Source organism: Halichoeres trimaculatus, unplaced genomic scaffold (genome assembly GCF_033239565.1).
Source record: "Halichoeres trimaculatus isolate MK-OKI-2021-1 unplaced genomic scaffold, fHalTri1.1 fHalTri1_scaffold_2, whole genome shotgun sequence".
Classification (NCBI taxonomy): Eukaryota; Metazoa; Chordata; class Actinopteri; order Labriformes; family Labridae; genus Halichoeres; species Halichoeres trimaculatus.
The window spans coordinates 14792902-14805726 of NW_027437180.1; the positions used below are offsets into that span (position 1 = coordinate 14792902).

The 12825-nt window shown below is 39.8% G+C and overlaps 1 protein-coding gene across 2 annotated transcripts; it reads left to right on the forward strand.

Annotated features, from left to right (window-relative positions):
• The first annotated feature begins 121 nt into the window (after positions 1 to 121).
• Positions 122 to 5944, forward strand: LOC141801716 (uncharacterized). 2 transcript variants are annotated; one of them, XM_074684922.1, is made up of 5 exons: positions 122 to 397; positions 664 to 919; positions 1006 to 1133; positions 1284 to 1395; positions 3058 to 5944. In XM_074684922.1, the coding sequence occupies exons 2-5, from the start codon at positions 682 to 684 to the stop codon at positions 4239 to 4241; spliced, it is 1662 nt and encodes a 553-aa protein (XP_074541023.1). In that variant the 5' UTR covers positions 122 to 397; positions 664 to 681; the 3' UTR covers positions 4242 to 5944. The 2 variants fall into 2 exon arrangements, with proteins under 2 accessions (XP_074541023.1, XP_074541014.1); XM_074684913.1 differs by having other exon boundaries at positions 122 to 919.
• The last annotated feature ends 6881 nt before the right edge of the window (positions 5945 to 12825 follow it).

Consider the following 12825-nt stretch of genomic DNA (forward strand, 5'->3'; position numbering starts at 1 on the left):
TCGGATTCACTGGTCATTTTTATTTTAAAAAGTCATTACAAACACATACATTTGCATACACAGCTGGTTCGCTGGAGCAGCCAGGGGGTTTCACTTTTTTAAAACGCGGTTCGTTATTCCCATTCACGGCCACCATACCGAATCATGAATGAAGTCAGGAGCAAAAACAAGGATCACGAGCGCCTGCTGTAAGCTAGAAATGGGTGAACTTGATTCGGTTTAAAGAGACCTTCTTAGTGCATGGGACTAGTGCATCGACGTGTGGATGGATCGACTCGTTTGACTCGACTTTGTTTTATATTTCGCACTTTGTCTCTGTCAACGATACTTAGCAGGCGAATGCTAAGCTATCATGCTAACCTGGAGAGTTACATTAGCTTGTTGGTGTTAATCTGAGGTGGGTAGTCTGTTTGTGGGTAACTCGTGGCGTATCATTTGACTACAGTATTAACACAAATGGATTTACTGCTACAAAAAGAGTCAGCTCCGTGAGAAATGTACAATGAATATAAGTAGCCTGTTGTAGCTGTAGCTGTAGCCCAGAGTTATTTCTCCTTTCTTTGATTGTCTTCTCACGAACACGGAGTTTCATAAATCGTTTGAAGACACAGGGATCTGACAGTCATCATGTCGGACCTGGACACCCTGATTGTCACTTTTCAGACACAGCTCTCGGATGTGATGGAGACTGTAGTTAAGACAGCCATGTTTGAGGTCACAAGGTTGGTAGAAGATGGCTTGTTGGAGGAGGTAAAACGCAAAAACCGGGAGGTGGAGTCCCTGCGAATGCAGCTGCAGTGGGTAGAGAGAAAATTTAGAGACCACAGAGGAAAAGAAAGAAGCAAAACGGTGAAGTGTGTCGACTTAGCCGAAGATTGTGTGAACTTGTCTTGCAACACAGTAGAAGATCAGCCTGATGGTAAGGACTACCTTCACTTTGTTCTGGTGGTGAAATCACCACGTTACGCCCCTCTAATTTAGAATTCCTGCCTTCATTCTTAACAGGAGGATGTGATGTGAAAAAAGAGTCTGACTCTGCTAAAGTTTGGAAAAGAAGCATCCCACAGGAAATCCTACAAGAGGCTAGCCAGGCAGCAGAAAATCTGGGAGCTACTCACAGCACTGAAGCACAGGTTGGTCACAAGACTGTGTCGAGGTTCAGTTACTCTGCGGTCAGATGCCTGGTTGGAAACCTCTATTGTTCTTGGTGGCTGTTTGCCACCAAAATACTGACAAACTGCTTTTGACTGTATTCTTATTGGTTTTTTGTTTTTGCTTTTCAGACAACAAATGAAGATGAAGATGTAGTGCCAGTGGTTGAAATAAAGGAGGAAGAGGTAAAAAAGCCATCATGTTTGGCTTTGGATCCAGGAGAGTGGGGTGGCACCAATGAAGGTGGGCATATTGCTGTGTCATCTAATTTCCTGTTTTTGTTTGTTTGTTTGTTTGTTTGTTTCTTTTTTTTCTTTGCATAAGAATTGATTATGACCTTATGAACTATGACCACTATATATTTTTCTTAATTTATTGAACTGGCCAATATACAAGAATACCAATGACGAAATGTCTACAAAGTCATAATTATGTCATTGTGCTCTATATGCCGTAGAATAGAGTCACAATAAAAAGATTAGATCGTTTTCCTGATAAAAAGGAACATTGAAAATGAAAGACTGGTTTTCTCAAGTCCAGACCTCATCTCCATCCAGAAAATTTGGGCGAGTTGTGAAATAAACTGGGTAGTTTTATTGCACATTCTAAGAAAAAAACCTTCGGCTTGAGTTGCAGAAGCAACGAGATAAGAATAGTGTTGAAGTTTACAGGAAATATACTGACACCATGCTAGAGAGATGCGCTGCTGTAACTGCTGCAAAAGACACATGAAACAAACACTAAAGTTAAAAGTAGATACAAAAAAGTAGGAGTCTCTTCGTCTGATATTTGTGTTTGGAGCAATTATCTGCATGTTTCATGATCATGTTGTTAAACAATTCAGCAAACTACTGCTGTAAATAAGAGCATCTGAAGTTTTCCTCCAACAAGAGGAAAGGTTCACATCTGCTTAACTATGTTATATCTTTTAATAAATGACTGAAAGAATGAATAAAAATGTGAAATAATGTATGGTGGCTGGTAGGTGTCAGCTGATTTGCAAAAGCAACAACATGCAAAAAGCACAACACAACGGAAGTGCAGCCACAGTGGAAGTTAAGAGGACAGTTATTCTAAAAGACACAGAAAAGTTGTGAAAGTAAGTAAATGGTTGTTTTCTTGTTTTACCTTCAGCTATGAAAGCTATAGCTCTGATGCTAATGTTATTGATTCTAAAAGCTAGATATAAGATGACGTATTTTTCTGGTAAATAAAAAAATGTAAATACTGTGAAGGATATTACAAGGTGAGACCCCTACTTCTGTTGTAGCTGTTCTTCTGTTGTACTGTGGCTTTTGCATTTGTGTTGTGCTGCAAAGTCCTGTATTCATGGTGGATTAAGATGAGATAAGACTCCTTATCTTGTCCTGATGTTGGGTTTCTGCTAATACAATATTTTTTAATATTTACGAGTCTAGACCTGGAAATGTTTTTGTAAAGTGTCTTGAGATAGCATTTGTTATGATTTGGGGCTATACAAATAAAGACTGATTGATTATTGATTGTGGCTTTTGCAAATCATCTGACACCCACCAGCCACCGTAATGATGGGCTGTTGTGAATAAAGATTAAGTCTTCAAATCATCTAATATTGTTGACCAGTATTTGGGGTAGTTAGAACCTCTATGTATAAACACATCCTGTACATGAAATTGTTTTAGTCCAGGGCAGAGAATTTGCAACACTCTCCATTTTTTGATGAACTACAGAAAGTTTGAGCTTTTACAGAAGTTTTATGGGATAAATACAACAAATCAAAACACCGAAGACAGTAGAAGAAATTCAAACCCAAAGTACAGATCAGAAGAAGCCAAAACACTGAGCTGTCATAAACCAATGAAGTTTGATTTATGTAAAAAAAGTAATTCAGGTTAAAACATAAACTTTGTTGTTTTTCTTTTCCAGGCAAAGTTGGGATTGAATCCAGCAATGACGATGAGGTCATCCAGAAACAACCAGAACACACCCTGGAAAACAGTGAGGATTTATCGAGGAGTACCATTAAGCATGATCTGCAGGTCTCGACTTCTTACCTCTCTCCAGGAGAAACACTCATAGGCACTGATCTGTCTATAGAGGCACACTGTGACTGGGCAGATCTTAGTGCCACAACTACTGGATTGTTGCAGAATAAAAGACGTCCAGCAGAAAGAGACTCTGATCCTGCCCAAACTCCAAGATCTTCATCAGGAGCACAGTTTGATGTGCCTGACTCTATCAAAACAGATGTTTGTGCTCTCATTCCCCCTGACACGGATCAGATTCCACCCTCAGAAACTCCATCAACGGGTTTGCAAAACACTGATGTGTTGGGTGTAACTATTAAGCAGGAAGTTTCTGTTGGTTTTGATGAGTGTGTGGAAAGCAGGTTAAAGAAAAAGGCAGTGCCATCTTTCTCATCACTTGTCAAACACCACGGCAGAAATCCAGAAGCATTCAAGCAGAACCGCATTTCCTCCAAAGCCAGAGTGCAGGAGGTCTTAAGGCTTCATTCCAAAGGGGGTTCAGGTCTCAGACTGCAAGCTGCTCTACAGCATCTGCATCGACCGATGAAGAAGCCCCCTCACTCACTCTCAAACAGCTCCACAGTTGCTCCCTCTTTAGCTCACTCTCAGGTTGTAAACTTGAACTCTATCCACAGAGTTCCCTCCTCATCTAAAGCTGCACCTCCTCCACTTTCACTCCAGCAAGTCCGCCTGGGCGACAAACAAGCCGCTGCACATGACCGAAACGGTGCCCCGTGGGTTGGCATCAAAACCCCACATCAAGCCACAAACTCCCTTCATAACAGCCTTTTGCCCCACTCTGATTCTCATCCTCTGGTTTGCTCCAGTAAGCTCCAGCGCTGTGGCCAGTGTGGCAAATGCTTTCCACACCCGAGCAACCTGAAGGCTCACCTGCAGACTCACACAGGAGAGCGGCCTTTCTGCTGCGCTCTCTGTGGTCGCAGCTTCACCAAGCTGAGCAACCTCAAAGCCCACCGACGGGTTCACACTGGAGAGAGACCGTACTGCTGCTTGTCTTGTGGCAAACGCTTCACTCAGAAATGTAATCTGAAACGCCATCAGAGGATCCACCTGGATGTATGATTGTGGCCAATGAATAAAACAGACACGATAGGTGGGGTTGTGATTTTAGAATCTTGTGTGCAACGTGGTGCTCTTGCAGTGCACTGTAAAAACTAATTGTTGTGTAGGCTACATGATGAAGTTATTGCCCTATTCTTCTGTGCATTCCAGATAGGTTCATTCAATAACTAACTAAGGTGTTGAAGAGAAAAAGAAGTTTGTTGTGAAATTTATTTTGAACTAATAAAAGTCAGTTGTGTTTTTTTGGTCAATAAATACCTATTTTTCTGCAAATTTTACTAATTGCAAAACAATGTGAACTAAAGACACATTATTTTCCAATAGCTGGTTAAACACCTGAAAGTGAACCATTGCAGTTGTCTTAAATTAAGTTGCAATTAAAACCATAAAATGAGTGTAGTTGTAAACAGAATTAATGAGCTTATTGTGACCTAGTGTGGGAAGAATTTCAGCATGTATCTGAAATACATGTATGCCTCTAGGTTTTTTTAAAGCTCATTAAAATCAGGGGTCATTCAGTTGATGAAAGTAGAGCTATAAGTACCAGTATACAAAACTACTAAAGTAAAATTAAAAAAAGTTTTTTTTTTTAAATTCACCTACATTACTTATTTTTAGTCTTTAGTTATGTTTTAGTTTCCTCTTTGTTTTTATTTTGCACTTTGTAAACGGTTCCTACATTAAGTCTCAGTCTACTGTACAGAGTTCACTTTGAAGTGTCCAGTTTGCAGGACGACTTCTTTGCTCATATTTGACCTGAATGCAGTAGGGAGAAGGTGTCAGCTTGATCAAATCTATGTTATTGTCACTGGATGATAGATATCAGCCAACCAGCAGCATTTACCCTTTTTATTTTACAGCTTGTATCCTTTCTTTATTTATGTTTACACAGTAACAGATGAAATGTAAAATGTAGTAAAGTAAAAAAAAAAAAAAAAAATACCACAAAAAGCACTTAGGTTCAAGTAACTGTAGTAGTTTAAAAACTACTCAAAAAAAAAGTTCACAAAAAGCTCCTCAGTAAGTGTAAGAGGAGTAAATTAGATTAGTTACTCTCACCCCTGGTTAAAGCATTTAAAAGAATGTAACTTCACTGGTGTTTTCAAAAGTTTAAAGTCATTCAGAAAGTTGTTTTTTCCTCCCACAGACTCTTCAGAGCTCAATACTAGAAGAGAAAATTTCAGTTCGTTTTAGTTCTCATATTTCATCCCTAATCATGTGTACTTAAATGCCCCGACTATATCACAGAGATACAAAACATCTTAAGAATTGAAGGGTTAGATTTCTTCAATACGATAACAATAGCTATTATGTTTGTTTTTGCACCTGTCATAGGTTTGTTTTCTTCAGACATTTTGAATATCTGACATGGCCACTTGATGTCAGCCTTTCACCGATCGTCTGATTTAATACCAGAGAGATTTCCAGATGACATAAAGCCATCTGTTTAATTGCCATTAAATGTTATCACTGACAGATTGAGATGGGTTAGAGTGGTAGCTGGTGGTTATCTGTGTCTATAGATGCTTGTTTAAGTTAATCTTTAGGCCCTGAGCACGTGTGTGTGTGTGTAAAACATATCGAGTTCAGGATTATGCTCAGTTTGTTGTATCTACAGTTAGAGTCAGCGGTACTGCACAGGTGGTAAAACTGATAACGTTTAATCTTATTTTTAGATGAGGTAAAAGCAAGCGGAGGCTAAACGTTCTTCTGTGTGTGTGTGTGTGTGTGTGTGTGTGTGTGTGTGTGTGTGTGTGTGTGTGTGTGTGTGTGTGTGTGTGTGTGATAAAAAGAATTTGGATTAAAGCAGTGCTTCTGTTCTAGATGGTATCTCTTCTTTTTGATGTTTGAACCAAATAATGGGATAAGTTATCTCTGGAGCATTTGAAAAATACATATGTAGCTGAATCTGCAGCGAGCACACTGGATACTGGTGGCTGTGTGAGGGGATTGTGAAACCATCCTGTTGGTTCTAAGATTAGTGCGTGGGAGTGCACAGCATGTGTAGGCTAAACAGATTCCTATATCTAAGCCAGCATACACCTTGTGTCTGTCGGTTTCAACTGATGAGCTTAAACATGAGCTGCTGCATGAATTAAACACCTGTGAATCCTCTGAATTTCCTCTAATTGGACCGCTGTGGTTTGAGCGTTTTTCTAAAGATGTTTAATTACTTTTTTTTAAAAAAATCCTGCAAAACACTTTAATTCCTATTCCACTTTAACCTCTTCATTCAGCAAGACGGTTCCTCCTCCTACAGACTCTTTTTCTGGCCCTGCAGTGTATAGTACCAGAGGAGGAATAATGTGTTTCTGTAAAGAGCAGGGGTCCATGGCTTTTCTTTTGGTTATATCTACAAGTTACTTTAAGCTATAAGCTGCAGCTTAATTGGATTTGGTTTGGAAAGAGAAAAACTAGTGGAAAAGGTCACACAAAGAATCAAGCATCATGGATTATGTAGAGAGGCTGTTCAAAGCTTGTGCAGGTTGGTGAGCATGTGGCAGCGAGCATGAGGCAAAAAGGCTAAAAGTTGTCTTTAGGTTAGCATCAGCAGCAGCCATGGTTCTTATAGAGGAGACCCTGAGGACTACTGAATCCCATACATTACTTATTAGGGTCTCTCTTTTCAACCCCCAGCTTTGAATCAAGAATTCCCAAGATTCTTCACTCAGCCAAAATCCCTTGACAGGTTATTAATTCTGAACGGCAAAGGTGATACTGAGCCTGATCAACCTGATCCCGCTACAAACAAACAGTGAAGATCTCTTCAGTATTTTCACTGTATCTGTGTCCCTGCCAAAGCAACCTCTGCTCCAAAAATATGAAGCCCTAGCAGAAGTTTTAAAAACTGCGGTTCTTATAGATTTCTCTTGAGTCTGGCTGCACAAACAGCAGAAGCCACGAACACACCAAGCCAAAAAGATTTACCTCTAAAGCAGGGGTGGCCAACCAGTCAGAGACCAAGAGCCACAAGAATGACCGTGGTACTACAGAGAGCCACGTCATGCACAGGGTCTTACAAACACACTTCCTCTCACACAAAAACAAGATGATATAAAATGAAAATCAATACATTTCCAATTTTCAAAGCGAGTTGTATTGTGTTTGTTAGTGTGTTTAAATTTGTACTAGAGAAAGGAAACTGAAACTTAAGTATCAGTGTGTGCACCCAAACATTGATCAACACTGATCCCAACGTTGGCATCAGTATATCAACCTTTTAGATTCATCGGCACACCACTACTCATAACTCTCTCTATATTTTTATGAAGGGATCGAAGAGCTGCACACCGAAAGGCAAAGAGCCACACGTGGCTTGCGAGCCACAGGTTGGCCACCCCTGTTCTAAAGCATTAACAAACACATCAACAGCCTGGTTCAAAGTAACTATTTTCTTTATCAAACTAATGAGTTTTGTCTGTTTAAGGGCATTGATGACTTGGATAAATACAGCATTTACAATGTTGCCCTTGTCATTGACAGGCTTCAAAACTCGATCAGAAACAGATGGGTGACTGAATGGAGACTGGGGCTGTGTCTCCAATCACATACACTTTGTACTTATTGGGTAATGTTGTCCCAAGTCAAATACTGCTTCTTCACCAGAAATCACATTTCAAAACCACTCACGTGTTCTCCTGTTATTCAGTGATTACAACAATCAACCATTCTTTGATATTTTCCTACACTGTATTTTTCCATACTGTTACTTCCATACTGTGCACATATGCACTCACAATAGTAAGTGTGGAAATATGTGATTTACATACACATACAGCCTGTGTTTGTATTTTGTACAGTCCATGGTTGGAGCCTGCATTCTTCAGACACTGCATTTTAAGACCAACACAAAGGTGTGCCCAAGGGTGTCCCGTTCCAAAAGACTCTTCATATGTTGCCAATGAATGCATTTTACTTCACCTGAGCCATCAAGCACATCTTCATTGCCTAACATATTCCATGATCTATTGTCCAATGACGTAGTCAACTCTTGATCAGCTGAATGATGCAATTTTGAAAATTTAAAAGTAATCAGTTTAACAACAATTACTTTAAAAAAGGGGTTTAAATGTTAAAAAAAAAAGTGACAAGTGACCCCTACAACTTCAAATTCTTAAAAAAAAAAAAAAAAGTTTGACTACATGTACACTAGCTCTAGTGCAGCTTTGAAGGTGGCAGGTGCCAAGGTGGTGTTTGGTCATGAAAGATACAACAGATTGTACCTCTGAACTGGGACATGATTTACTGTAGGCTATAATAATTGATCCTTAATGATCCAACTCCTCCCCTAAACCCTTTCTGGTTTTTTTTTTTTTTTTTTTTTTTTTTTTTTTTGAGGCACAGAAATTGCCACATTTGTGTGACAGCACTGAGCTGAAATGCTTTTGCTCAAACATATTGTCATCCTGACCTTCACAATTCACAAGGTAAATTATATCTCAGTAAAGCAGATGAAAAGCCCCTTTTGATTTTTTATTTGATCCCTTATAAATGAATTCTGATATTACATCCAAAGACAGGAAAGAAAAGAAAACATCCCGACATGAAAAACAAAACTGCAAATCACAGGACCTCTCCTAATAATGCTGGTACAGTCCCTAAATGACCCCAATGTGATACTTGACAAATACCCTCCACACATGGGAACCTTTGGTTTATGCCTTCACAATGAAGACTTTTTTGGCTTTGTCTTTAGAGCCTCCACTGTTTTCGATATGTTTTTAATAAAGATCGGCTCAGTGCTGTGAGGGAGTGTTAAGCCACTGTCTTGTAATACAGAGGCCGTAAACATATCCTGATAAAGTAAATGGGCAGGCTAAAAGAAGCCAGACAGGAGGTATCAGAGGAATACGCCATGGTGAATAAGGAAAGACGAAGAATGGCGGTTAATTTCCACCACAAATTCCTGTTGTCATATGAAATTGTCATCCCCTTTAGCCCCTTTGTAAAATTTACAAGGCAATCAGTACCGTTAACGCACTTGATTCGACTAACTTCCTACTTGAACTGATAGCTGTACTAAAAAAGAAACATCTTCTTTTCTCCTCTGTGTCGAATCACTGCAATATTAAATTCATTGCTTAACAGGCCATGGAGTGCACTGTGGAAGATTTATGCCAAGTGTTGCAAGGCTGGTGTGCCTTATTCATAGCACCTTCATATTTCATAAAAGCAGCTCAGGCAGAAGAAATTGAACTTTGATGTGTTCTTCATTCCAACTTTTATTCCCATTTGTTGTAACTCCACTAAATCCATTAAGTAGGCCTTAAGTCCTTGGGTTTCACCTTCTTTTGTTGTGTATGAATGAATGAAGTCAGCAGTGCTCACCTTGTTTCTCCAGAGGTGCAATATGAACAGGGGCTTTATTCACAGACATCATAAGATTCGCCCACCCTTGTCTGCTTAATGAAAATTTTTCATGCACATTTCATCAAGGAGGTAAAGACAGCAGTCTTGTGCACAGCTCTTTTAAATACTGTAATTTCTTAATTACGTTTTTATTTTGGACGCCATGTTCCCATACTTCAAACAGACATTGTTGATTAGAATAAACCAGTCTGATGAGGGCTTTGACCTGTCAGTGAGTACACACCAACCTTTATGAAACCTTTAGCTGGTTATTGATAATTCATTTTTAGCCTGTTATTCTCTCCAACAACAAAGCAGAAGGTCTCTATACTCAGAAATGAGCTCATGTTTAGGTGAAGGTGTACGTGTAGCACGTATCATACTGTACCTGATAGTATAGCTGTGTAGTGTTCACCTTTGAGTTCAGCATGTAAGTAAAGAAACAGCCGCTGATTATCAAGGCACAGCTGGGGATGATGGGAATGCTGTTATAGTGTTAAGGTCATGTCAGAAACTCTTTGAGAGTGATGTTGTGACCTGATGGCTTATTGAATGGCCACCATGAATAAATGGATGTCTTAAGTTCCACAATCAGTCTAAGTCTCCCACATTGTCCTTGTAGCTACATTGTCACTGCTAGTTCTGCTGAAAGTGTTTGTCCTAATGATGATGAATGTGTACAGCAATTCACACTGTAAGGTTGTTGTGCTCCTCATCAACACCAAGCGAGGATCCACCACTGAAACCTGTTGCGCTGTTTGCAGCTTTAGCAAGTAGCTGCAAGATTCTGAGGGATTTGAATCTATAAGGGTACGATTCTGTTGGTTCAGTGAAGTCCAACCAATCAGCACACTGCACTGACAATGACGCTTATATGAGATCACTGTACAGTATATTTCCATCCTGGCAGCAGTTACACCATCAAAGTGTGTAAATCCTGTTCAAAGTGTCTTAGAAGCTTGGTGTGAAAAGCCTATGATTTGCTGAATGTCAGAGCAGCAAGGTCATTTACGTGATTACATGAGAGAGGTATTTGAAAACATAGATTTAAAGTTTACAGTTCTGAATTTTTATACTAAAGGTTTGCAGATTTTCAAATTGTTACACATTCATTGGAGTAGAAATCCCAGAATTTGTCTGTAAACTACTCAAAATAGTCTGCTCAAAAATAGCGCGAGATCTTCACAAGGCTGGCTGAAATGATGGGGATCACAAGGATCTTACTTATATTTTTTTTATTAGTTGCTACAGGTAACTAGAAGATTAAGGAAAATGTGGTGCACGTCAAATAGGAAAAAACATTCCTGTAGCATTATAGGTCCCATACTATGAAAAAAATCACTTTATTGAGTCTTTTAGTGAAATTTGTGGGTCTCTGGCTTTCCTCCCAGCCCACAAAATGTGATATTTAATGACAAAACCTGTACTTAGTAGTGCTTGTGAATGTAAAATCCTGACCTAAAACAAGTTGTTTGGATTTGGGGGATCTGCCAACATCAGCGATTTCCTTTTTTGACCAATCAGGAGCAAGACTGACCTGATTGGTCCCCCAGAGCAGATATTCCCCCCCCCCCCCCCCCCCCCCCCCCCCCCCCGCTGCTGGAGAGAAATCTCTCCAGCTGCTAAAAAATAAAATACTCAAAATCTCTTCAGCAGCGGGGAGGAGAATACCACAGTTGAAGAGCCATCACTGCTCTGTTTTTGGCTGTAAACAGCCACATAGTTCCATGCACAAGCTTCCCATCTCAGAAGAAGAAAAGACTAAGTGGCTAGAGTTCATTTATCAAGGAAATGTGCCAGCTACACTCAGTAAAACTGTGCATGTGTGTGCTGGTCACTTCACTGCTGACTGCTTTTCCAACTTTGGACAGTACAACAGAGGGCTAGCAAATCGACTGGTCCTGAATCCAGGTGCATTACCAACCATCCACCAACAAACCTTGGACCCTGGAAATGTGAGTATTTTAAATGCTGTGTGCTGTGGAGCAGATGTAAGAGCTTTTCCTCAGTGTCTCCCCTGTCTCTGTGTTAGCTTCAGGATGCTAACTTTAGCTGTGGTTAGCCTGTTGTTTTCGCCTGCAATGTTATGGTGAACGAGCTTCGCTGTTTTCTAAACATTGTGCACTCAGAGCTCGTTGCGCTCTTCTCAGTGACGCGGAAGAGCGGGGCGGTATCAGCGGTGGCTTATTTACATATGAAGGTCACGCCCACTAAATCAGAGCGTTCTGAACAGAGGGGCTATGAGAGCCTGGAAACAATGCTGCTGTGCTTGATTTATTGGCTTTTTGGACCAAAACATGTTGCTACCATTTCATGGAGACATCAATGATCCATATTAAACTGCAGAAAAGGAGCAGAATATGGGACCTTTAATAACCAGTAAAAACAAAAACAAATCATTGCATTAGTTTTTTCAATTTATGTTTAGTTTCGTTACTGAAAAACTGAAAAACAACTTAAAACAAAAAATAAAAATGTAATTGTTTTAATTTTATCTTGCCTTTTTAGTAAGAAAACTCTAGTCTGTCTTATACTAAAACAACCTCATTGAAATGCTTTTCACATTTTTCAAAATAAAAGCAGCACAGTTGTATTGTTCCAGTAATACTATAATTTATGATTGACCTCTTGGCCTGGAGGGCTGGATGTGGTCTGCGGGTTGTAATTTGCCCAGGTCTGTCTGAACTGGTTGATGAAACTTTGGAAAGACGGGCCTCAAACACTAAGGTCTACCCATTGCTCTGCCACCGACAGGCCCCAAGAGGGATGGCCAACCAGAGCGAAGGGGAAGCAGGGGAGCCTTAAAGTGACAGTGTCTAAAATGAAGTGTTTCAGCCAGAAGCTGAAATGGAGGTTTTCTAAAACACCAGAGTGAGAAAAATAAAGATTGTTTTTTTTTCTCAATAAATCATGTAAATCTGCTACTGAGGTACAAGAGGGACACTAAAAGCCCTAAAATAAACACAGTCCCCCCTCTTTAAACTGTAGGGGTCTCTTCATCCATGAGCAATTCTTGTTTTTAAAGCTCCTTGAAGGGATTCTAAAAGGAAAACCATGACAGGGAATAATTAGGGGAATTCCTGGTAGGACACTAAAATACACTTTTGAAACATCCCTGATCATAGATTAGCAGTTTTCTTCTTAGTGAATCAGATTAAGAGAAGTCACATTAGCAGTTACGTAAGAAAAAAAAAAAAATTAGCAGTGTTTGTCAATTTATCTCTTGACATTTGCC